General features: G+C 40.6%; 1 protein-coding gene across 5 annotated transcripts in view; it reads right to left on the bottom strand.

The window, feature by feature from the left end:
• Positions 1–25,509, bottom strand: part of HDAC6 (histone deacetylase 6) — a 1,533,697-nt gene that overhangs the window by 775,082 nt on the left and 733,106 nt on the right. For all 5 annotated transcript variants that reach the window (XM_044080374.1, XM_044080376.1, XM_044080377.1 and 2 more), the window contains exon 16: positions 4,975–5,149. In XM_044080374.1, the coding sequence (XP_043936309.1) occupies positions 4,975–5,149 (175 nt within the window). The remainder of the gene's footprint in view (positions 1–4,974; positions 5,150–25,509) is intronic.

Here is a 25,509-nt window from a genome sequence, read left to right as displayed (position 1 = left end):
ACAGGTCTGCCACAGAAGAGACAAGCTCGGTGCCCACCTCAGCAGTCTGCACTGAACAACGGTGCCGATAGAAACTGTACTACTGATGTATGCACCGAAGAAATCATTGTTGCTGAGATCACAGTCTGCAAGTACAAAAGGATCGGTGCCGAAGTGGTTGCCAACACCGAAGCTGGAACCGACAAAATTGGTGCCAACAGCTGAGGCATCGGTTCCAAGCCAGATGTCGGAGCCGACGTGGTCAGGGTCTGCGCTGACTGAGCAGTCGGTGCCGATGTAATAGCCGCAGTAGTCTGAACCGAGGAGCCCCTCTGAACCGATATAGTATAGGCTGCAGTAGACGGAGCCGAGATCACTGATGGTGCCGAAGGCCTCGGTGCCGAAGGTTTAGGCACTGAAAGCGCTGGGGCCGATGAGTGAGCTCTGAAGCAGAAACTTTAGCCTTCTTCGGTCTTGGTTGGTGGGAGTCCCCAGCCGGGACGAAGGCAAAGACTTGGCCTTAGTGCGATCATCCAAAATTTTCTTATAGGGTCTAGGAGGGGTTGAAGCCTCCGACTCAGAAATAGCCTCTGAAAAGGAAGATTTGAAAAGTCCTTTTAACAACTTATTTTTCCTTTCAATCAAGGTTCTATTGGAAAAATTTTTACAAATACCACAGGGCGGGTCAACAGATAAGTGAGACACACCCAGGCAATAAACACACAAAGAGTGTACATCTGATGTCAGCAATTTGTGTCCACAATCAGAACATCTTTTAAAACCTGGACTACCTTTTTTATCTGCCATGATAGAAAAGGAGATAGAAGAAAAGGGTACCAGCAATGGTACAAAAGAATACCCGAAGGTAATGAAAAAAAGGAAGGGCTTACCAACGATGGTAAGGGAGAAACACCTCATGGTAAAAAGTGCACAGTAAAGAGAAGGAAGCTCAAGAAAATATGGTCGCTGGATGCGATAGGGTAAGAGAGAACAAATTAGCAACTTTTCTGACAGAAAAGGTTATATTAGACTAGTCTGACAACAAATATCTATACTTAGGTCAAGAGAAGCAGCTTGACACAACTGAATGGCAATGCGGCAAACAAAATCTGCGGGAACAGAGAGAGGGGAATTCTGGGTAAGAGTTTTAACTCGAGAGTTTGTAGCTGACGCGAGCTTGGAAGATGGCCGGCTCGGTTCTGAGGTCGGAACAGATACCCATACATAAGGAATGAATGAGGATTAACAATATCAGATCAAAAGTCCTCACCAAGACAGCCGGAATTTCTGCTGCCAATTCACACCTAATCTCCACTTTACTCTTCTCATCTCCTATACTTGCCTACCTTAGACAAACAGACCTAAACAAGCTCTAGGCCTGCTACAATAAAATTGCTAAGTTTGCCACTGGTGCATCGCAGCCACCACTGTATCTCACTTAGAGAACTTGACTGGCTTGAACTCCCTCAACTTTTTTACCTGAAATCAACTCTCTCTCCCTCACAAGTTAGTAAACCATCCTCTAAAGTCTCATCCCTTCAAAACCTTCTCCAGCCCTACTGCTCCACTAGACCACTTCGCACCAGCAGCAAAAATCTACTTCTAGTGACCAAACCCAAGAACTCAATGGAAAAAGCACTATTCTTCTGCATCATATCCAGATTATGGAACAATCTCCGCCCTTTACAACCACACTACATTCTTGCAATCACTTTAAGACTGGTCTAAAAACACACAAGTCTTTGGTTATGCCCATGCACCAATCCAGACCAGTAACCCTCCTTTCACCTCCCCTTCCTCTCCCCTGCCTCACACCGTCTTGATCATTGCATTCCTTCCTCTGCAGGCTCTGGCTCACCCTTTACTCTCCCCATCCCTCCTCACTCAATCTCTCAGACCTGTTATAACATGCTTAATTTCAACTCCAAATACATATCCAACTGACTTACACCTAGCTTCCTCTCACTATCACATATACTACTCACTCAGTCTCCTCTCTTACTCCTCTATCTTCCCCTTCCATCCCATTAGCCCTTCTAGCTTGTTCCAGCTTCGTGTGGAGCTGCTTTATATCTGCTTGAGTTTAGTGCAATATTTGTATATAAGATTTAGGTATATGAGTTTAGAACAGCTTAGTACTATCTGTATATACATCCTACCTTTATTCCTAGCCTCTAGCTAGATACTGGTATATCTGTTCATTACTATGTTTCATATTATCTGTATAGCCAATGTTTGCTGCAGTATGTATTATTTGCTATTCTATGTATATTCAATTGTTCTTCATGTACTTTGCTGCTCATTTATTGTTCTGTGGAGCTTTTCTACCTGGGCCTCCACTGAGAAAGGACCTGTGTCCAGTTAGAATTTCCTGGTAAACAAATGTAAAATAAATAAATAAGGGAGAATAAAATAAGGAAAGAAACACTCACCTTACCCCTAAATTCAGCTAGGTGGAGGGGGTACCTTCCTCATCCAAAATGAAAGGAAATGATCAAGTAGCGTGTACTTTGGATGGGGAAGGATTCCATACTCTGCATGACAGAGAAGAGATGAGTTGTGAGAAGCTCCCAGCAAACACAGCTTAGCTGAAGTATCATGTTACCTCTGCTTTGCTTCTGCACCAGTGAAAACAGATCCCAGTGCATGTCGAGCCACATCTACATCAATGCCTGCCATTCCCTGCAGGCCCACTTGGAACAACAGAACCAGCAAAAGTCTCCTCAACCCTAGCTAATGAGTATCCCTCAGTTCAAAAGAAGGCCGCAATTGCTAACTAGCAGAGCCAGACCACCAATCCTTTGACAAGTTTATCAATGAATTGCTCAGAGCAAGTTGTATTCACATGGCCAAGCTTCAGATGCTCCAATGTGGGAAGATCAGTGTTGATACCCTGAAACACTCACTCTGGGATAGCAAGGGGGTGTACCTTTCTCCTCCACTTATTAGTTGCTGATTGCTGTGAGGACAGGTCCCTCATCAGTGAAAGCAAAGCTTGTGATACACAATGGGAAGACAAACATCTTATACGTGGACTTTGTGAAGCAAGGCTTTGGCTGAACCTTGGTCTCTTGATCCCTTACCTTAACCTTATGTGTGACATTGACCCAGACCACAAAAATTACCTTTCTGCTGGTCTCTGAACTGGCTATCTTCCACTACAATCTGGGCCATGACAAAGGCCTCTCATAGGTAGATACTAGGCTATCAGCTCTGGGGCCTATATAAGCCTAGCCAAAAAGGTTCCCTGGCTTTCACCACCCAAGAAAATTATTTTCCTGTCCCCTGTCGAGCAGTGCCACAGAAGTGATCCCCGGGGTGAGTTTTCTATTTCCCTTCCAGTTGTCAAGAGTTTTCTTAAAGAGGGCAAATGAGGAGCTTTGCTTGACATGAATGGATAGTTTGTTCCAGAGTATGGGAAGTCTCTGGGACAGGAATCTATCCCTCCAGCATGTTCCGTTTATTGTGGTGACAAGGTTTAGGTCCCTGGAAAGTGTGGTACGGAAAGGTTGGGATTTCTTTAAGTGTGGCTTGTCCAACAGCTCTGGGTTTGACATAGCTTTGTGTGTTGGATAGAGATCGCCTCTGAGTTGGCATAGTCATGTCATCTTCTGAAATAAACAGTTGGTATATGTAGCAGTGTTTTCCACTGTTTACCTCTCCTAGGCAGAACAAATGATGCCTGGGCATGTCCAGGCTTGTGATCTGATGACCACTTAATACAAAAACGACTTCTGGATTTTAAGTGATGAACATGGGAAGGTTCCAATGGTGTGTAAAGATTAACATCTGAACTATAAAGAGGTAGCAAAATACTTAGGGAATGCACATGCTGAGCTCCTATCTTGGGGTTTGGTGTCATGATGTACAGAAGAAATGTTCCTGTTCCTACAAACAGAAGTTGTAGAAACATGCTGCTCAACTTTATGTCCATTATTAATCTATTATACTAATTTGGTTGGAAAAGTTCCTTGTCAGCTGTCCTGCAAATATAGTAATTTCTCACCCTACAGCTTGCCAGCTACACTTACATATCTAAAATATTCCCAAATACAACCATAGTAGGGAATTGTTCCTCCCTTTTTGTCAATCATACAACCCACTACAATTTAAACCTGCAGCACTAGGCTTTGTAGGAACAACAGAATCGTGGGGCTGCCAGCAAGGCCAGCCAAGAATTTTTTTTCTTTTCTTATGCTTTAGAAAAACAAACCAAACATATTATGATTTCTGGGGTTCACTAATGAACATACAATACTGCAGTAGTTACAGAGGTGGCACACTGAAGCAGCATATAATGTGCCAAAGACATCAAACAATGAAAGGCTGCAAGTCAGGACACTGCCGTGGCAATGAAGGGAGACACTCCAACAATGGGGACCATGTAAACTGGCTCTACAGAGGACCAGTATAGACACACAGTGTCCCACATCATTCTGGATGCTACATTTGCAAAACTATGTGGATGTTTCCAAGAATGGTGTGAAGAACGTGCATGTATCTGGCACATGATGGGGACCATCACTACCAGTACTTGGGTGCTGCAACATACAGGAATCTCAAACCGTGTAGTAATCACTTCCATGTATCAGAATGCAAACTGGGAAATGTTATATAGTTGCAGTTGCATGTTATCCCCAGTAGAATGTCCCAAAAAAAAATTTGAATGTTTAAGTGTTCGTATTTTCACATCCCCTTTGAGATGTTTCTGCAGTCACTGCTATTTCTCATCAAGATACTATTCATGAGCAGGCATACAGGTACTATGTTTCATCATTTCCCAGGCAGAGTCCTGATACTTAGCCTGTTCACCCTTTCCTAGCAAAGTCTGCACATACCTGCTTCCTGTAGTTGATATCCAGCCTTCTGAGAATCAGAAGAAAAAGGTACCTTTGTAAGCATTTTCTATTAACTTACATCAATTTTTTAACCTATGGGTTGAAGGTTATGTTGCATTTCTCTGAAACACTGTAATCCTGAAAATTTCTTGAATACCTGTCCCACATGTTATAATGTTCTTTCATCCGTTCATCATAAACCAGTGCAGTTCGCTCAGAAGGCAATTTCCTGAACACCTCTGCCACAGACTCTTGCAAAACCTCAGCAAATTCCTTCTTTGTGATGGCTGATGCAGCTTCACCATCCTCTAGCTCAACTGGCTTATCTGCTGCTGTAAAAGAAAATAAGTTAGATAATGTCAATATCTTCAATCATATCAGATCTCTCAGAGCTCTGGCAATGGATATCTGTGCACAAACAGAGATGGATAGGAGGACATAGAACTAGACTCCTCCTGGCTCCAAGTATTTGTTGGTTTCTTCAATATTTGTTTTGCCTCACTAAAGAATACACAGACACTTACCACCAGCACAGCAATTTCAGAAACTTAAGTACAAGAATGAAATAGGGTAAGTGCCACTATGGCTTCAATTATGATGTTCTAAGGAATGGACATGCTGCAGAATGCACTATTCCTGTTTTGGTAGATAACATCTGAACACCTACTTCTGTTGTATAATCTTTATTGCTCATTTCAAAACACACAGCAGTAAATACCAAAAGACTATGACAATCATTACTCAGCCCTCTCCATTATTTATATGGGCACCTACCTTAACTACAGGTCTTCTAAAAATTCTCAGTCTTCAGACTTCCAGTACATAACTCTTCTTAAATATTGTAAAGCTTGGTTTGGATGGACTTCATGACAGCTACATGCAGATCAACAGGGTGATTACAGTTTTCCTAGTGTGATAGTAGAAACTAAGAAAAGAAGGCCAGCAATGGCTACCAATATGGGTGGAATTCAGTTACTGGCTGATAATTACATTGCCTTAATGCCTGCAAAGAAGAAAGTAAGAGGGAATCAACCACAAAAGAGGGAAGAAAAATCTCTGGCTGGAAAGAGTCTTGCAGCTGTTCAGCAAAAAGCTTCAGCTTTGGTACAGGAGATGGCTTCCAGTAATTTACAGAAAAAAAAATCAAATAGACTGACATATTAAAATAAGTGAAACACTGGAGGAGTATATAAAGTCAAATAACAAAAGGCTGTTTAACAATAATTACATAATAATAAAAAAATACTAGAAGAGGCTTTACATAACATAGATGCACTGAAAACATTGCAAAAATCAGTGGTGGGCATATTAGGCTTCTCAGTAACAGTTATTTCAAAAACAGTAGTGGTAGAAGACAAAAGTACACAGACAACACCTGATATTTTCTGGTGTACCAGGGAAACTACTAGAACAGACTGTATTAATGCTGTTAGAGTCAAATTAGCAAACAGACTGGTATTCCACAGCAGTATTTGTTGAGGTAAGAGGGCACATTATATGTATGCTTCAAATCTTACCATGAGAAAGCAGCCAAGACATCTACTAGCTAAGAAAAAATCATGCCAGTAGAAGCAGTTGCACCTGAAAAAACTGTGGCAGAAGGGAAATGCATCAAAAATGGGGACAGTAGAGTGTTTGTGAAAAAAGATTACGGACGGAACACCAAATTGAAAAGAAGCAAGCTTATCCCAGTAAATCAAAAAAATTTGAGTAGCAGGTGTGAGATTCAAGCTGCTGCATCCTCCTTCAGAATATTTTTTGTTGGAAGGTCAAAGACATTTTTGGATGCAGAACTGGCTAATGATAAAATAAAAAAGATCAGGTAACAAAGAGAGAGTCAGTAAGCAGAAGGGGACTCTGCTTCAATTCCTACAAACAATAAAAGAACATACAGGAAAATGCTTGAGTAACAGAAGGAAAGCACAGGAGATGACAAGAAACGGGAGTACCTTCGACTTCAATCAGAGAATGGTGTTGGAAGATGGGGAGGATCAAGAGGAGTACCTTCGACTTCAATCAGAGAATGGTGTTGGAAGATGGGAAGGATCAAGAGGAAGATCAGCAACATTTTGAAATTGGTGAATAAATGTGAGACTATAAAGAAACAAATCTTATTACACACATAGGGACAGACACATGAAATGTGGGTTTGCAACAAGAATCTGAAGAAAGATCAGAATTTTGTTGACTGTTTTAAACTGGTGGGTAGACTATAAAACATGTATTCTAATTTATATGTCGCTAATGTTTAGAAAGTATTGAAAAGAGACCAAAAAACTAAGTAAAACATTTTTGTTTGTTTTTATTAATATGTGTATAAAAACTAACTTTGAAGTGCATGTTATTTAGTACAGCAGTCACGTATAGTGTGCAGTCAGGGGTATTTTAAATGTAAAGTGGGTGTGTCTCATCAGCAACGGCTGCATATGTTAAAGATTTTAAAAGCAAGAAAGTAGTTTTTCTTAGCTGTAAGGAAAATGTGTTTACCACTGTAACAAGAAAAAGATGGATAGAAGGCAGGTAACAATTTCCCTGTTTAGGTGGATGACCAGAGCAATGCCCTTATTTTAAGCTATGGACACTTTTTTTTTAATTACAGGCTTGACAAATAAAATAAATGATGAAAGGTAAATTATTTTTTCCATTAGCACAGGCTTTCAGTGAGAGGCAAGAAGTCTGAAATAGTGCATGCAATTAATCATGACTGGACCGAACAGTGTGTTCAGAGTGAACTTTGCAAATATTATTTTGTGCATCTGAAAAGATACTAGCTGTTTTTCATTATTAACTTATTTTACTTGGAGAGGAGGCATTTGCAAGTGCATGCAATTAATCATGAAAGGTCTGGATACTATCTGTATAAAGTAAATTGTAATTAATATTTAAAGGTACACTGGGAAACAGTTCAGTAAAAACTAAATGAAGTTTGAAACTATGGGAAGCAATTATGTTATACAAGCCAAAAATGAAATGTTGGAAGAAAGCTCGATAGCCTGGGTGAAAGTGCTGTGTTGAGTACTATACTTCTGCCGTACTTCAAGAAAGACAAATTCCAAGGTCCATAAACGCTCAGGAAAATTTATTGATGCAAAATTAAAGTACATAAAAAAACGTCGACCTAGGTTTCGTCCGTATCAACGAACTTCTTCAGAACAATAACTGTTGTAAAAGGACCTCTTATATATCTTCCTTGAATCGACAATTGATAACCCAATTATTCAATTAACTTTTCGTAGCAAGTTAAGTACTCGACTAATAAAATCTAGTGCACTAACAGCAAATACACATTATTTACAAATGTTGTCAAATACAGACTAAATACTAAAAGTTAACTCTAACTCTGCCGACTGAAATGATGTGCATAATTTATCTAAGTATATAATATACAAAAAATAATTGATGAATGATAACAATAATAATGATGATGAAAATAATGATAATATTGTCTTTTGCGAATTGTAATGAGTGTGTGCATATATATGTTGTGAATGGTTACTAGGTAATTAATATACTGAGATCAATTTGAATAAATATATTAAATTAATGAATTTATATGTGTGTTTCGTGATTTGAATCTGTGTGTGCGCGGGGGAATAAAAAATCTAAGCACAACAAACACACAAAACGAAACCAAAATCCAATCCAATAACAAATGTGTGTGTGTGTATCTGTATGATGTATGGAATTTGCTGAATCCATTAAGAGACTTGTGTCTGTTAAAATATAATATATTATAATAGAGTAATCCTTTAAATAAACCTTGTAAATGAATAAAAATGTATTAAAATTCATTAATTACATAATTAATAAATAACGAATATCTACCAATAAATATGATATAAAAACTCGTGTATTACATGTAACTATAAATATCTAACGAAATATGTACATTACATGTACATCTAGTTTGTGTATGATCTCCAACCAATCTAGAAAAATCATTATTGATTTCCCATGGATAACATCCCACAATTAAATATCTAAATGCATGCCTACTATACAAATGTACTGTAGTAACCTAACATGTACAATATATTTAAAATGTATACACCGAAAATTTTTTGGCCTTACATGTAAGAAAAATTACAAAATTCAAAATGCATGATAAACAAGTAATAAATAATAAATAATAAATATGACAATAAATATGCAAATTGATAAGTGTGTAAGTGAAAAAACATCATGTAGTATATATCTATGAATATTTGACAGTATATATTGTGTGTGTATGTGTATGGTTTGTGTATTATTTCCAATGTATCCAAAAAGTTGTCAGTGGATAAATTCCCACATATAAATATCTAAATATGTACCAGCTATACGAAAATAATGTACCCACTAGACTTGTGCATATAACATAAGTATATGTACATCAAGGGTAGCCAAAGTTAAAATTAATGACCCTTGATGTTGTTAAGCCTTAAAATAGGCTTGATGCTGATGTATTCATTTAGTCCAGGGTACTGATGTGCGTTAAGATATATCTGCATCCTTAATTCCAGGATGTCCAAGTTGAATTTAGTTAATTTACCCTGTGCATCCATGTTCTGGTGTACTACACCAAAAAACTTAAAAAAGTGATTTTCATGTTGATTTATATGTCTAGCTAAAGCGTTTGTCATTTTGTGATTCTTGATATCCAATAAATGCTCTTTAACCCTATCTCTTAGGTGCCTACTCGTTTTACCAACATAAAACCCTTCACATTGTTGGCAAAGCGCGACATATACAACATTAATGGTGTAACAATTAATATGCTGACATATTTTGATATTGTGGTTATTAACTTTCACAGTTATACCTGTATTAATCATATGTTTGCATGTTGAGCACCTGCCACATTTGAAATTGCTTTGAGGCTTTTGAGAGGTGTTATTGGTATGAACATTCAAGTTTTCAAAAAGTTCCTTGAATGATATATCTTTCCTATATACATAAGTTAGGCGCCCTTTAAAAATCTCCCCTATTGTTTTGTCTGTGCTAATAAGATTCCAATTCTTGTTAACTGTATTTTTAATTCTCACTGATATATCATTATAAGTAGTGATATGTAAAGGTATATTGTTACAAACAAATTTCCTAACATCCAAAAATATACCTTTGTCCCCATGATTGGGTTCCACTTCACTACAATTTAAAAGGGCCTTATAAAATCCACTGTGTCTTTTGTCTATTACTTCTTTGGCAATGTTATTGCAAAAATCCTTAGGATACCCTCTGTTCAGAAATAATGTAATGATGAATTTTATTTCTTGTTCAAAGTCCACCCTCTCACTGACCACCCTTGCTGCCCTCACCATCTTGTTATACAAGCAGCTGCCTCCCCAGGAGCCTTAGTACTTTAATGTATTTAATCTAAAATACACAACTTACTTTATTTATTTAGACATAGCCAATGCACATTTTTCTTGGGGCTAAAAATTGTTTACTGAAAGCAAGCAAACTGTTTTTCACATCTAAAATGAGAAAACAGATTAAAAAAAGAACATACAGCAATTAATAAATGTGGGTACACAGGACGTAACATGCGCTTAGCATGGGTAACCTACCTTTACTTAAGTTGAGAAGACTTGCCTTGTTGTCAGTCCTACTGTGGTGTGGGGTCTCTCGAAGGGGAGTACCACCTGAAGTAGTTGGTGCTTCCTTTACAGTGGTCCTGGGTCTAATCCATCTGACTGAGTCAGCTAAGCAGTGCATCTGCCCAATAAAGGATCTTCCATTGAATAAGAAAACTGAGTACTGATCTTTATTCCAACAAAATAATGGCTGAAATAAGGTGAAAGCAGATATCTAGACCACAGCACCATGAGATCAACAGGACAGATTAGACCCAGGACCACTGTAAAGGAGGCACATCATAGGACAGACAACAAGGCAAGTCTTTTCAAAGTTGTATGTTTTGCCACAGCATATAAAAGTACAGTTTTGTACCTACCATAAATGTAGATGTTAGAGTGCTAATACAGCTGCAGTCATAACAGATGGGTTATCCTGCCGTCAGGCGGGTCCTCGGTCGGCCGAATTCCAAAGTCTAGGTCCGGCGTCGGTTGTTGTCGCTTCTTCTCTGATGTCAGTGCGGCAGGGGTATAAAAGAACCAGCCGACACCATCTTCTTCAGTTTTTCTTGCCCAGATGTCAGGTGCCCCCAGAAGGAAGGCAAAACATAAACTTATGTAATAATGCAAAGTAAAATAATCAAAAAACAGTAATTTGCAAGCAAATACACCATAAAAGAATACCCCCCAAACAGGTTGTATGAGGAGGTGTTTGTCATAAGGCCTGTCCCAAGAGGGGATGGAGGGAGGGAAACCTGGACTGCAGCTGTATTAGCACTCGAACATCTACATTTATGATAGGTACAAAACTGTACTATGTTCATCGTGCATACAGCTGCAGTCATAACAGATGGGTAGAATCCCAAAGCTAAAAAGGGGTGGCAGGCACTAAGTGGAATTAGGAGGAGCAAGGATGCCCTGCAAGACTGCTGTGGCAAAGCCCGCTCTAGATTTAGAGTAAAGTGGAAGGTGATAGTGCTTGGAGAAAGTGTGCACAGAACTCCAAGTGGCTGCTTCCAAAATGTCCTTGGTAGGAACCCCCCTGAGGAAAGCTGCAGAGGTAGCTGTGGCCCTTGTAGAGTGAGATCTGATGCTTGTAGGCACAGTTTTTCCATGAAATGAGTAACAAAAGCGTATGCAGTGGGCTATCCATTTTGAGATTGTCTGTTTGGAGATGGCCTTTCCTTGAGCACCTGTAGCATAGGACACAAAGAGTTGCTCGGATTTTCTGAATGGCTTTGCCCTGTCCAAATAATAACGAAGTTGTCTGTGAATGTCCAAGGAATGTAGTAGTCTTTCCCCTTTGTTTTGTGGGTTAGGATAAAAGGTAGGTAAGTGGATAGCCTGATTCAAGGCTACACTGGATACTACCTTTGGCATAAAGGAAGGGTTGGTTCGTAAGGAAACTCTGTCCTGATGGAAAATGATTAAAGGTTGTACAGCCATGAGGGCCTGTAGCTCCAAAACCCTGCGTGCTGAGGTGATAGCCAGAAAAAAGGCTGTTTTCCATGACAAATATTGCAGTTCTGTTAAAGCAGCTGGCTCAAATGGAGGCAGGGTCAGTTTTTCCAAAATGAAGTTGAGGTCCCAAGTCGGTACTGGTGGTTTCCTTGGGGGTTTTATATTCTTAGCCCCTCTGAGGAACTGTCTTAAGAGAGGATGAGAGAATAAAGGGGGATCTGTGTTGTATTGTGCAGAAATGGCTGAAGCATGGATCTTGATGGAGGAGAAGGAAAGTCCACGGTTTAACATCTCAGCTAGGTACTGTAATATTTGAGGTAAATTTAGTACCCAAGGATTCTGGCCCTTTTTCTGATTCCAGGCACAAAACAGTTTCCATTTGGCGGAGTAGGCTTTTCTAGTAGAAGGTCTTCTGGCCTCCAAGATGACATCCTGCACCTCCTTAGAGAGGAGGGTCTGTTGGGAAATCAAGGAATCCTCCAAGCGGCTAGATTGAGGGTTTTCAGCTGACTGTGAAGAGTTTTGAAGTTGTGCTGGGACAACAGAAGAGGCACTAGAGGCAGGATCCATGGTGGGGAATGTGTCAGGCTCTTCAGGAGTGGATACCAGTGTTGTCTTGGACAATCTGGAGCAATGAGAATCATGTTTGGCCTCTCTGCTCTGGCTTTTAATAGAACTTTGGGCAGCAGAGGAAGAGGTGGAAAGGCATAGACTGTCAATGTTGTCCAATTGAAAGAAAGTGCGTCCACTCTCCAGGCTTGTGGATGATAGGTCCTTGAGCAAAGCTTTTTCAGTTGTTAATTTCTGTGGGTAACAAAGAGATCTATGTCTGGCTGCCCCCATGCTTGAATTATCTTTGCGAAAACTTGAGGATGCAACTTCCATTCTTGTGGATCTGTCATGTTTCTGCTTAGGTCGTCTGACAGTGCGTTTTCCTTCCCTGGCATTATTTGTGCTTGAAGTTGGATTTGCAATTCCAGAGCTGTGTTCCAAAGGGACATGGCTAGTCTGCACAGGGGGTATGAATGAGTTCCTCCCTGTTTGTTTATGTACCACATCACTGTGGTGTTGTCTGTCCTTATCAATAGCTGGCCTGGATGCAGTAGGTCTTTGAAGGCCATAATAGCATTTTGTACTGCTAGCATTTCCTTTTGATTATTGTGCAGGTGCTTCTCTTTTTGGGACCATTTGCCCTGAATGCACTGATCTTTCATGTGCGCCCCCCAGGCGTAGTCCGAGGCATCTGTTGTGATGATTTGATTTGCTTGAGGCATGCAGAAGGGGAGACCTATGTTTCTTTGGCATGCTTGAGCCCACCACAGAAATTCCTTTTGAAGACATGGAATGAGTGGTATAATTGTTTCCAAACTGTGGCTGTGTTGAGACCATAAGTTTTTTACGTACCATTGAAGTTTCCTCATATGCAGCTTTGCACATGTGATCAGCAGGATGCAAGATGCCATGAATCCCAGAGCCTGCAGGACTTCCTTGCAGTCAGCCTGGTGAAGGTTGCCATTTTGCTGAAGTATTGAGATAGTTGCCCTTGCTTCTCTGGCGTGAAGTAGGCCATCTGGGTGTTTGTATTCAAGCTGGCACCCAGGAAAATTATTGTTTGAGAGGGTATTAGTTTTGATTTCTTTTTGTTGACTGTGTATCCCAGAAAGTTCAACAATTTTATTACAAACGCCAGGTGTTTTAGAAGTATGTGCTTGCTGTCCGCTTGGATCAGGCAGTCGTCCAGATATGGGTATATTTGTATCCCTTGAAGTCTGCAGAAGGCAATTACTGATGCCAGGCATTTCGTAAACACTCTGGGTGCAGTAGATAAGCCAAAGGGCAATGCAGAGAATTGATAATGGGTTGAACCTGCAAGAAATCTGAGGTATCTTCTGCAATCTTGTCTGATAGGGACATGCAGGTATGCCTCCTTGAGGTCCAATGTTACCAGCCAAGACTCCTTGCCCAGCATGGGAAGAAGCTGCTGTAATGTGAGCATCTTGAATTTTGGTACGAGTAAATATGTGTTTAGGATGGATAGGTCCAAAATAGGTCTCCAATCTTTGTCCTTCCTTGGTACCAGGAATAGTCTTGAATAAAAACCCTGACCCTGTTCTTTTACAGGTACCTCTTGAATAGCTTTCATGTCCATGAGAGCTGAAATTTGTTTTTGTGCCTCTGCCCTTTGATTTTGTGGCAGGTTTGGTATGCCTCTCATTTTTGGAAGGGTGTGAAAGTGGAATCTGTAGCCTCTGTCTATAATGTCCAGGATCCATTTGTCTTTTGTGACAATATGCCAATTTTTTGAATATAAAGCCAGTTTTCCGCCTAAAGGTGCTGCCATTAAAGCTTTGCTTGGCATGCAAAGGGGAAAGTCATTGTGTCTGCTTTCTGAATGACTGTGATCTATCCTCTCCACCTCTTGGTGTAGGTGCTTGCCATTGTCTGGCTCTAAATGATCCTTGAGATTGCCCTCTACCCCTCGGGCACCTGTATCTGCCTCTTTGAGGTCTGTCCGTGGCTGGAAAGGACCAATTTTTTGAAGGCCAGTTTCTGCTGAAACGTGGAGGTTGTACCTGTAGGAAATCTTTCACTGTTTGCATTGATCTTGCCTTTTCCTCCATTTTCTTTAGTACCTCCTCAGCTTTAACACCAAACAATACATCTTTTTGAAGAGGTGCATCTAGTAATTTAGCTTTGACATGATCTGGTAAGGTTTGCTCTTTGAGCCAAGCATGTCTACGTATGATAGACCCTGTAACAGCAGCTCTACATGAGGCCTCTAAAGCATCAAAACCACACTGCAAGGTATGTTTACCCACTTGCTCTGCACTATGCAACAAATCTTGCAACTCCTTCAAATCTGGTTGCTCAGGTTGTGTCATTTTGCTTTTCAACTGAGATAATAAAAACTGTTGATACTTTAACATATGGAACTGACAGTTTAATGCCCTCATGGTTAAAGTGGCCGAGGTGTACACCTTTTTCCCCCACCTTTCTAAAGCTCTGGAATCTCTCTCTGAAGGTAATGGGTTTTTGGCAGTAGAGGCCTTAATTCCCTTGGGACCCTGTGAAATAGTTTCTGGGTCAGCAGCATGGCTTTTGTATAGGAATTGGTGTGAATCAGGAACCCGGTAATACCTGTCAGGTTTAACAGGAGCTGGAGGTAAAGAATCTGGGTTGAGGCTGGCTTCTGTGTACACATCATCTAATATATCCAAGACAGGAGGGATAGACAGAGGCCTGTGCTAGGGAAGCAAGAGAAAATCCCTGAGCCTTTTCTTAGAATCTGAGTAATCTTGGCCTTCCCAGTGAAAGTGTTCCCTCAAGGTATGTAGGGTTTCCCCAAAAGAATAGTCCTCAGGGGGGGAGACCGAGGGAATGGACTCCTCAGCATCAGAGTCTTCAAAAGGGGAATATGAATATTCCTGGTCCTCAGAATGTTCTGAGGTAATAGAAGCTTGATCTGAGGAAGGGTAGTCTTCCTCCAATCTGGGCCTTTTGTCCGAGGGGGGTTGAGAACCCCTGATAAGAGTAATCAAATCCTCAGCCATTTTGAGCATCTGCTTTTTAAGCATGGGGCCTTGAGAGGGGCTCTGTGGGCCTTGTCTTTTAGTTTTCATGGCTGCTTTAGATTTTGTGAAAGCCTTAATGGAAAAGGAGGAAGGCCTGAAGACACCTTGAGAAGTGGCAGGCCTGTCTAAACTCTAAGTTTCCCCGCCAAGAGTGGCGTCGGTATCTGTAGTCGGAATGGGAGCCGAGGAGCCTGCGACCTCGGGCACAGAAGACACCGCTAAAGAAGCGTAATCGGTACTCAGGGGCTGCGTAGGCGCCTCGCTGAGAACCGGAGCACCGGTAGTCGGCTTTAGCGTGGTGTCGGTAGAAGTCGCGGACCTTGTATGTCGGTCTTTATCTTTGCGTCTTTTACTCAAAACTGGAGTCGGTGTATCCGACGACATAATGTAATTAAATTTTTTACCAAAATAGTGTTGGACGAACTCCGCTCGACGCTTAATAGTGCGTTTGTTGAATCTAGCACAAAAACGGCAGGCCAAGACGTCGTGGTCTGGGCCTAAGCAAGGAATACAGAAAGAATGGAAATCCTTATGCGGTATTTGCTTCCCACATGAAATGCAATTATTAACTTTGTCTGACATCGGTCTGAGGCAAGAAAAGTTTCCCCAACGGGGTACTTAGCTTTCAAGAAGACTTCGTTTGAAATATTTTCGTAAATCTCAGGAGCTGGTCAACCAGCACTTGTGAACTGCTTCTGCTTCGGGCACCGCGCAGCAAGAAAGACTGAAGAAGATGGCGTTGGCTGGTTCTTTTATACCCCTACCGACACCGGACCTAGACTTTGGAATTCGACTGACCGAGGACCCGCCTGACGGCAGGATAACCCATCTGTTATGACTGCAGCTGTATGCACGATGAACATCTAAGGATTATTCTTGCCACACTCCTATCACTCCTAGGACTAATGGTGGACCTTGATTATTTTACTTTCAGTGCAGATAAAGCCTGTAGATGCAAATGTTGATTTGGGGCAACTGCTCCTATGTGGAAGGGAATTTTTTTTTTTTGAAAATCTACATGGTCTTCTGTTTGTGTTCTAAGTTAATGGAAGAATGAAGGTTCTGAAATTCTGTTTTTTTCTTCATTGAAGTAAAAAGTCTTGAAAATGTGACAGAGGTTCAAATGGAGATGAGAATAAACAACTAAATAAGAGATCATCCTGCCAAACATTAATGCGTGCATATCAGCAAAAAGATGGGACATATACATACAAAAGCATTGTCATGCAAAAGAGGTGGAGATACAGCTTCCTATCATAATAGCTATTCTATTTGTATTATCTTAGAGTGTAAACAACTTTACAGATATAATCAAAAAACAGAGTACTGAATTATATTAAGAAGTGCAGGATGGAAGTACCAATGTTGTGAGACTCGCATCTAAATACAAATGAGCATGTATATTTGACAAATGACTTCATGAGGGGCATTCAGCAGAATATCAAAGACAAAGGAGAGGGGAATAATAATACTGATTGCTACAGAAGTTCCAGTACTGAAAGAAGGAAAAATATAATAAAGGCAGATTTGCTGTGGTAAGCGGTTATTGGTGGAAAAGGATTATGCTAGCATGTATTTTTATTCCACCTAAATCTGCTATTACACAGCTTAAGAGAATTTTGGGAGAAATAATTATTTTCAGCAATTGCTATTTATGGGTGGAGACTGGAACATGATTTGTAATAATGTGGCTGTATCAAAGGGACCTAGAAAGGAAAATAAAACAAGAGGGTAGATTTCTGAAACAATATATGAGATTGTTTGGTATGGAAGGGCTGAATTCAGTAGTAGGAACTCAGACTTTGCATATTATTCCCTAAGGTGCAAGAATGGTGCTAGAGTGAACAGAAATTATATCTCACAGGATCATGTGTATTTAACTTGAAAACAAAAAAGAGCGTCACAGTCCACAAGCGCAAATAAATCCAGTCCTTTGGATGCGAAGGACTGGATTTATTTGCGCTTGTGGACTGTGACGCTCTTTTTTGGTTTTGGTTTACTTTGGCGCCACTTGCTCCACTTTACATTTTTTCTGGTCGTATTTAACTGAAAAGCTTTGACACACATGCAATAAGTAATTCACATCATGCACCAATAAAAACCAAGAAAGATGCAAGACAATGAAATTAAAATGAGACACTAGCACTTTCCTAATTATCTGTTAGAAAGAATTTAGGGAATGGGTTGTGGAAACGATTCAAGAGTTATTAGGGAGCTACAAATTTCTTAAGAAGGGATAGCTAGTGAATGGAATTAAATTGAGTTTAAAAACATGTCAGAAATAGAAACAGATATGGAGACAAGTAATGTGAGTTATTTAGAGGGGCTGACAAAGGTTAATGTATTGCAGAATACAGGAAATTTCAAAGAACAAGTACAAAGTGCTAAAGGGAATACAAGTGGATATTTGGATACAATAAGAAGTTTAAAACAAACTCTTAAGCAAATATTTTTTGATAACTCCAGAGCACAAACATTTTTAGCACAACAACTTGGATGACAGAGAATAGAAAGGGTTTCTGTCAAACTTAGAGAGCCTATAATAAGAAAAATAACCAGAGATCCTATAAAGGCATTGGAGATATTACAGAAATTTTATGAAAATACTCAAATAGTGGAATGCAGAAACCAGGGAAAAGCACGTGGAAATATTTATGGAAGACTTAATTATGCCAAGGTTAGAGGCAGATGAGGCTCAATAATTAATTGCTAAGAAAGGAAGATATGACATAAAATGGTGATGTACAATCAATCAACATGGAAGTCACCAGGAAAATATGGCATTCCTGTGTAAGTCTGGAATTCAAGAAGGGAGACTATAATTAAGATCTGGAAGGTTTTGTTTAATAATATTTTAAAGGGGGGGTAGGAGTACCAGCATTTTGGAAGAAAGATGTATTGTCTGTTATAACCCAAAGAGTGAAAGACCTTTCAAACACAGCTTTATATAGATCCATTTCAATTTTAAACCATGACTATAAAGTGTTTATATTTATAGTAGCTAAGAAAATGGCAAAGGCGTTGCCAAAATCGATAAATATGGATCAATGTGGCTTTGTGGAAGGCAGGCAAATATTAGAACAACGTTGATCCAGAAGAAAGCAGAATGTAAAAATAACAAAAATACACAGCTTCTGTTGGTGGATCCTGATGCAGAAAAAGCATTCAAAAGAGACACTTGGGATTTTATGAGCAGGGAATGGCAGCATCTGCGTTCCCCAGACAGAATAATAGGGTTAATAAGAAGTATATATGAAGGTTTGGAGGCAAGAATTAAGGTGGAAGTGTTCCTCTTAGACAAACTGTGTTGGAACAGTGGAGCAAAGCAGGGCTTCCTCCTTGCCTTTTGTTAATTGTGACATCCTTCTCCTTTGTTAACTGATACATATTTAGAGCCATTAGAAAATAAGGGACTCACTGGGCGGCCATGGTGGTGCAGTGGTTAGCATTGCCGCCTCACAGCAAGAGGTTCTCTGGTTCGATCCTCGGCTGGGGTGCCTTCTGTGCGGAGTCTGCATGTCCTCCCTGTGGTCGCGTGGGTTTCCTCCGGGTGCTCCGGTTTCCTCCCACATCCTAAAGACATGCTGTATGTGGATTGGACACTCTAAATTGGCCCTAGGTATGAGTGTGTGCATGTGTGTGCCTTCTGTGGAAGGTTGGGCACCGGGCTGGCAACTGGACACTGTAAAACTCCACTGCCAATCATGAGCGGACAGGTGATCTGCTGTGGCGACCCCTAACCGGGAAAAGCCGAAAGAAGAAGAAGAAAATAAGGGACTCACAAATTCAAGGCTATAACTTGTATGGTTGTCAGGAAAAGTTAAGTTTTATACACAAATGATATTATTTTCTACTTGTTAAATCCAAAACATTTGTGAAACATTCTGAGATGGTTTTAAGCCTTTTCAGGATGATAAAAGTTGCATTTGTGCAACAAAACTTACCATAACAATAGATGTTCTAATAGATTACTGTTACAGTATCCTACATTGCATAGGACATATACTGCCAAAGAACGGATGACCATCTAACTTCCAAAGCTTTAGGGCACCTTTCACACCTTAACATCTGCAGAGCTTGAGGACAGCGGTACAAAGATAGTGGCTAGGGCTCCAAAATCTCAGAGAATTCTTATTTCAGGTCAAAGGAGGCTAGAGCCCTGTCAGATAGGTATATACTAGGAGAAGAAGGGAATGGCAAAAAAGTATACTCTAGTATAAAAACAAAAAAGGGAGGAGTAGGGAGGTGTTTGTACTGCAGCAGTGGTTTGTTCAAACATTTACTGTTAAGTTATTACATAATCTTATACATGCAGCATAAAATGTCCAGCACAAAAGATAGCCTTGTAGCACTACTTTCTCAGCAGAAACTTTCACTTAAATGATAAGCTCTTAGTAACAATAGCAAGAATAATAACTCAGCAGGTGACTCATACTCCCATTACACGTCGACACTCTGGATCATCATCCCAACAGCCCTAAAACCAGCCATGAAACTTTCCACCTTCAAACCCTTACTAAAACACCACCTAAAACACGTGTCTGTGCAAATGCACCCCACTTGGATAGCTCTATTTTCCTTTGTCAGCTCATACTTTCAGTCCCTTTATAATCTATATCCCCTTCTACACAACAAATTGTTTTACCACTCTTCCTCAGTTTCCTTCCTACCTTAATTCCCACTTTCCCATTTCAGTTTCTTTCTGACATCTCATCTTTATTCATCTCCTTCAAATACTCCCCATCACTCTCTTACAACCAGGTTTTTTATCAGTACACACAGACACACACACACAGACGCACACACACAGACGCACACACACAGACGCGCACACACAGACTCGCACACACAGACTCGCACACACAGACTCGCACACACAGACTCGCACACACAGACTCGCACACACACACACAGACTCGCACACACACACAGACTCGCACACACACACACAGACTCGCACACACACACACAGACTCGCACACACACACACAGACTCGCACACACACACACAGACTCGCACACACACACAGACTCGCACACACACACAGACTCGCACACACACACAGACTCGCACACACACAGACTCGCACACACACAGACTCGCACACACACAGACTCGCACACACACACAGACTCGCGCACACACACACAGACTCGCACACACACAGACTCGCGCACACACACAGACTCGCGCACACACACAGACTCGCGCACACACACAGACTCGCGCACACACACAGACTCGCGCACACACAGACTCACGCACACACAGACTCACGCACACACGCACAGACTCTCGCACACACACAGACTCTCGCACACACACAGACTCTCGCACACACACAGACTCTCGCACACACACAGACTCTCGCACACACACAGACTCTCGCACACACACAGACGCACAGTGCTTGACTCATCGGCTATACAATGTCTCTCTCTAAGCCTTCTAGCTTTAAGTACTACCTACCTTCCAACTAATCTTTCATACTACTTTCCTCAATATTATTTATGTGCAAAAATGGGGAAAAGGGGTTATGGATGGATCTGTACTGTAACCCTCCTTCACACGTCTTTCAAGTTATATATAAAGTCTGCTCCTCACATACTGCACATGAAATATTTGCAAACTAAAGGTTTCATACTTGGAGTTTAACATCATGTATAATTTCACCAGAGAAGAAACACCAGTTTTATCTTTAAATAATGTTACTACAGAACAATTACTTGTTTGTATCTAGATGTCTTAAGAACAGTTATCTAATGTAACTTTGTAATAAAAAAAAAAAAGTTGTACTGTTGTCATGACTATATTAAATGCATCTGCTGGGGCATTTCTCCCAAGGCTTCTGCTGAAAATGGGCTTTGTTTACCAGGAAAGTCAGACTGGGTAAAGACAAACAACAATAAATAAGTTTATTTACACGACTGTACTGCGTTCATCATTAGATCACATTTGCAGTACTCTAAGCTACATAGGATGAACACTAGAGTTTAGAAAGAAAGGGAGGATAGAGAAGTGTCAGACTCTAAAGACCCCTTCATGAATATTCCTAATAAAACCTACTTTGGCCTTAGAAAAATGAACCAGTTTGTAATGCTTGGTATAGGCATGTACAGAAAAAACAAGGTCTAGAGTCCATCCCTTTCCAAAAAGCCAGAGAAGTGGCCAAAGCCTTAATAGAGTGCACCTTTACTTTGCATGGAATGGTCTTGTTGCAATCAACACAAAAAATAAAAAAATTGAACAGCCTGAGATAACCATTTAGAAAATGTCTGTCTTGACACAGATTGTCCTTTTTCTTGCCTTCATGGGAAATAAGCAGCTGGTTAGAATTCCAGTAGGAGCTAAGAATTCTTTCTCGCTTATATTTTTTAGTTTTTGATAGGAAAGAGAGATGAATTGCCTTGCTTAATATTAACTCTGAAACTACTTTAGGCATAAGGTAGGGGTTGGTTCTCAAAGATACCTCATCTTCATGAAGAATGAGATAGGCAGATAGGGTTGAAGCATCACAAGAACGTGCAACTCAGATACTCTGCATAAGTCACACCAATGTGTAACACCGTTTTCCAGGATAAGAACTTTAAATCATTCTTGTGAACAAGTTCAAACGAAAAAGTGCAATTTTCCCCAGTAAAAAATTAAGATCAAAATAATGTAATATCCCTTTTAAAAAAATGTTTCATTTGATGTAGGCTAGAAAGGGGGAATAATGGACAGACATGCAAAGATGATCAAAATGTGAAATTTGACATAAGAGTGAAGAGAGGCCACAGGGTAATAACTTATACAGATACTGCAGAACCAAAGGTATCTGACCCTTAATAGGATCACTGTCTTGGCACCAAATAGAAATCTTTTTTCACTTAGCCATATATAACTGTCTAGGCAGCATTAATACCTGATGTATATCCTGAAAGGAAAAACTTATTAAATTCTATCATCCAGGCATTAAGTTAAAGAAGTTGAAGGCTAGTGTGGAAGACACAAGTCCGGTCTTGTGTGAGTAAATCCAACCTATGAGGCAGCTTGAAGTAATCGTCCTTAGCCATTTCAAAAAAGGGAGAACCACTGCTGTCTGGGTCAAAAGAGTGTTACCAGTATCGTTTGCCCAGTCAGACATTCCCAGTCAACAAAGACAAAAACAAATCTTTGAAGAGCCCTTCTGAATTCTAATAACTACAGTGATCATAGGTAAGGGTGGAAAGGCATACAGGAACATTCTTGCCCATGGGAATGAGAAAGCATCTGCCTGCTAGGTCTTTGTGCAAGGAGTCCTAGAGCAGAATTTTTTCAACTGTCTGTTTTGAATGAAGACAAACATCTAGTTGAAGAGTTCCCCACAGCTGGATCAATTCCTGGAGCACCCTGGGTTCAACTTCAATCCACTGGGATTCGGTCCAGGTACTACTAAGCTTGACTGCTACATTCAGTCAGAGCAGAATTTTGCAAGTAGCCTGTAGGGACAGATTGTATGGAGTTGCTAGTTCCCTGGTTACCATAGCTAGTCTACAAAGTGGGGTAAGGATCTGATGCCCCCGTGTTTTTTTTTTTTTTTTTTTATGTACCATGTCACTGTGGTATCGTCTATTTTTACCAGTACAGGGGGATGTAAAATCTGGTCTCAGGAATCACAAGAATTGTAGAGGCCATGAAATCTAGAATTCTAAAATACCCCCCCCCCCCCTTGCAGATACTAGAACTTGGCAGGAAAATGTCAGAAACTGTTTCTTGTAAAATTCTTTTTTTTTCTTGAGGAAAAGCCTTCATTGATGGATCTAATATGGAGACACCACAGAAATACTATCCTTTGAAAAGGAATGACAGAAGATATCTCTAGATTCACCTGAAATCCCAGACTGAGAATTTTTTCCCCTCAAGAAAGGAATTCCCGACAACTTATGAAAGAGCCTGCAAAAATAAGGCAAACTTCTAAATATGGAAAAAATGAGAATGCCCTGTAACCTGTAATGGGCTATCACAGGGAGTCTGGCAGTTGATGCAGAGGGTTAAGATGACAGTGATACAGCATTTGATTGCCTCAGCCCTTATTTGCCTACTTTGTCACCTTGAGCATGTGACTTAACCAGACAGTTTATGGGACACCTGTGAATATGGACTAGGCTCCTCAACTGTCCCCTGGACTGCAAAATTTGGAAGGATGGTGGCTGGCATACAGGCAAACTGCTGACTGCATAAAAGGCATCCTCTAAGGCTGGCAAAATAGGTAAGATATGTACAGTTTGATGGATGTTTTCCCATAGCAAATTATAACATCTTTGCTGGGACTCCGGTACTTCTTTTTGCTCTCAGTGAAATAGCTTCTTCATCCTAGTAACAGTGTCAGGACATGACAACTCCTCAGGAGGAGGAGGATCCAAATCCCCACTTTAGACTGAAAATTAGAATCTGAGGAAGAGGAATCTTTCTTTTCAAATGAAGGAAGACTCAGACTGTAATGATGGTAAAGTTTGAAATGAACCCAGCCACTCCTCTGTCTGCCTTAGCTGAAGGGGCATGAGAAGAAAAATGCCTTATTTTATGCTTACTTTTCCCGAGATTATGATTTGAGAAAGAATACCCAGAAGAATGATCTTTTCCTTGGGAAACCAGCTCCTTAATGCAGTCCTATAAAGCAACATTATCCGTTCCCTTCTTTGATGCTGATATGAGTGATTTTTCCTTTGCCCAAAGAGAAAAAATGAAGGGCCGCAGGGGACATGTCTGACTCTCAGTCCTTTGTGGCCTTCTAAGGAGCAGCACCAGGCGGACCATGTGAAACTGAGTAGCAATCTGAGGAGCCTTATACAGCTACAATGGAATCACACACCAACTACTGAAGCAAAGAGGAAGAAGTCAAAACAAATGCCTCCCTAGCAACTTTTCTTTTCTTGCAGATCAGGGAGGAAACATCCAGGGAGCCAGGACCCAGGTCCAGAATTCTACCAAATACACTAAAAAGTGGTTAGCAGAGTCTTACTCTCATGTTCTTCCTTCAGACTAAAGAGTAAAACTTGAGTTAATTATGACCTGAACCTGTCAAGCACCCTAACACTTATCCTAAGCTATAGGCAAAAATCCTGACAGAAAAATATCACTTTCTAACTGAAAATCGTAGGTAATCCCCAATGGGGTACTCATCTACCCAATTTTGGTGAAGTGTTAGCCAACCACCAAACCCAAAGTCATAGCAGAATGGATGCTTCAATGGAATACTACTCTCCTCGAGCTCTACAGCAAGTAGGACATGCAGAAGGTGCCCTAAAGCATTGGAAGCTGGCCAGCTGTTCAATTCTTAGCAGGATTCACCTCACTTGCACCATTTCCCCCTCTGACTCTGGAGGAAATGGCTCTGTGATTCCTGGAAAGGACCATGAGATCTTCAGAATCACAACTTTTTACCACCACTTTGGTTCCTGGAGAAAGACCACTGAGGGGTGGCAAACGTACCTCTTAGATCAAGAAATCTGGACAAAGATATCAATAATGGGGGGACAAAGGGCCAAAAATAGGGACACTTTTTAAATATTGCTCTTATAAACTTAGAAAATTGGTAGAACAGGTTTTGCATTCGAATGAATTTTCTGAATGATATGAGGTCTGAAATCTAAATTATTTTCTGACATTAACCCTCAATGATTTGCCAGCAATTTGCCAGAAAACCGCAATTTTATGTGAAATGGACCAAATTATTGGGCAAAAATCTGGACATTCTGCCAAAATCTGTACAGTTGAGAGGTATGGTGGCAAAATGGATTCTGATGGCAGACAAGGTCTTTCCAGCCTTCTCACTCTGGGAGAGTGCGTCTTTAACCATAGGACCAAACAATGATGATCTGTCGAAAGAGGCATTAGTAAAAGACGCCTTAAAGGGTTCCATGAAATCACAAAACTGCATCCAGGCGTAGCGCCTAATTGCACTGCCTGAACTGGCCACCTGTGAAGCACCTTCTGCGGCATGCGAAATTAACTTCATGAATGTATTCACTACAGAAAGAAGGGTGGCCATTCTGGAGGAAAAAGTTTTCTGTTCCTCTGCAGACATGGACCATGGGGCAGCACTAGACAGCTCCTTGACCAGGTCTCTCTCTCTCTGTAAT

This window comes from Protopterus annectens, chromosome 8.part0 (genome assembly GCF_019279795.1).
Source record: "Protopterus annectens isolate FY-2018-M chromosome 8.part0, PAN1.0, whole genome shotgun sequence".
Classification (NCBI taxonomy): domain Eukaryota; kingdom Metazoa; phylum Chordata; order Ceratodontiformes; family Protopteridae; genus Protopterus; species Protopterus annectens.
Note: the sequence above shows the minus strand (reverse complement) of the source record. Positions and strands in the feature narration are given on the sequence as shown.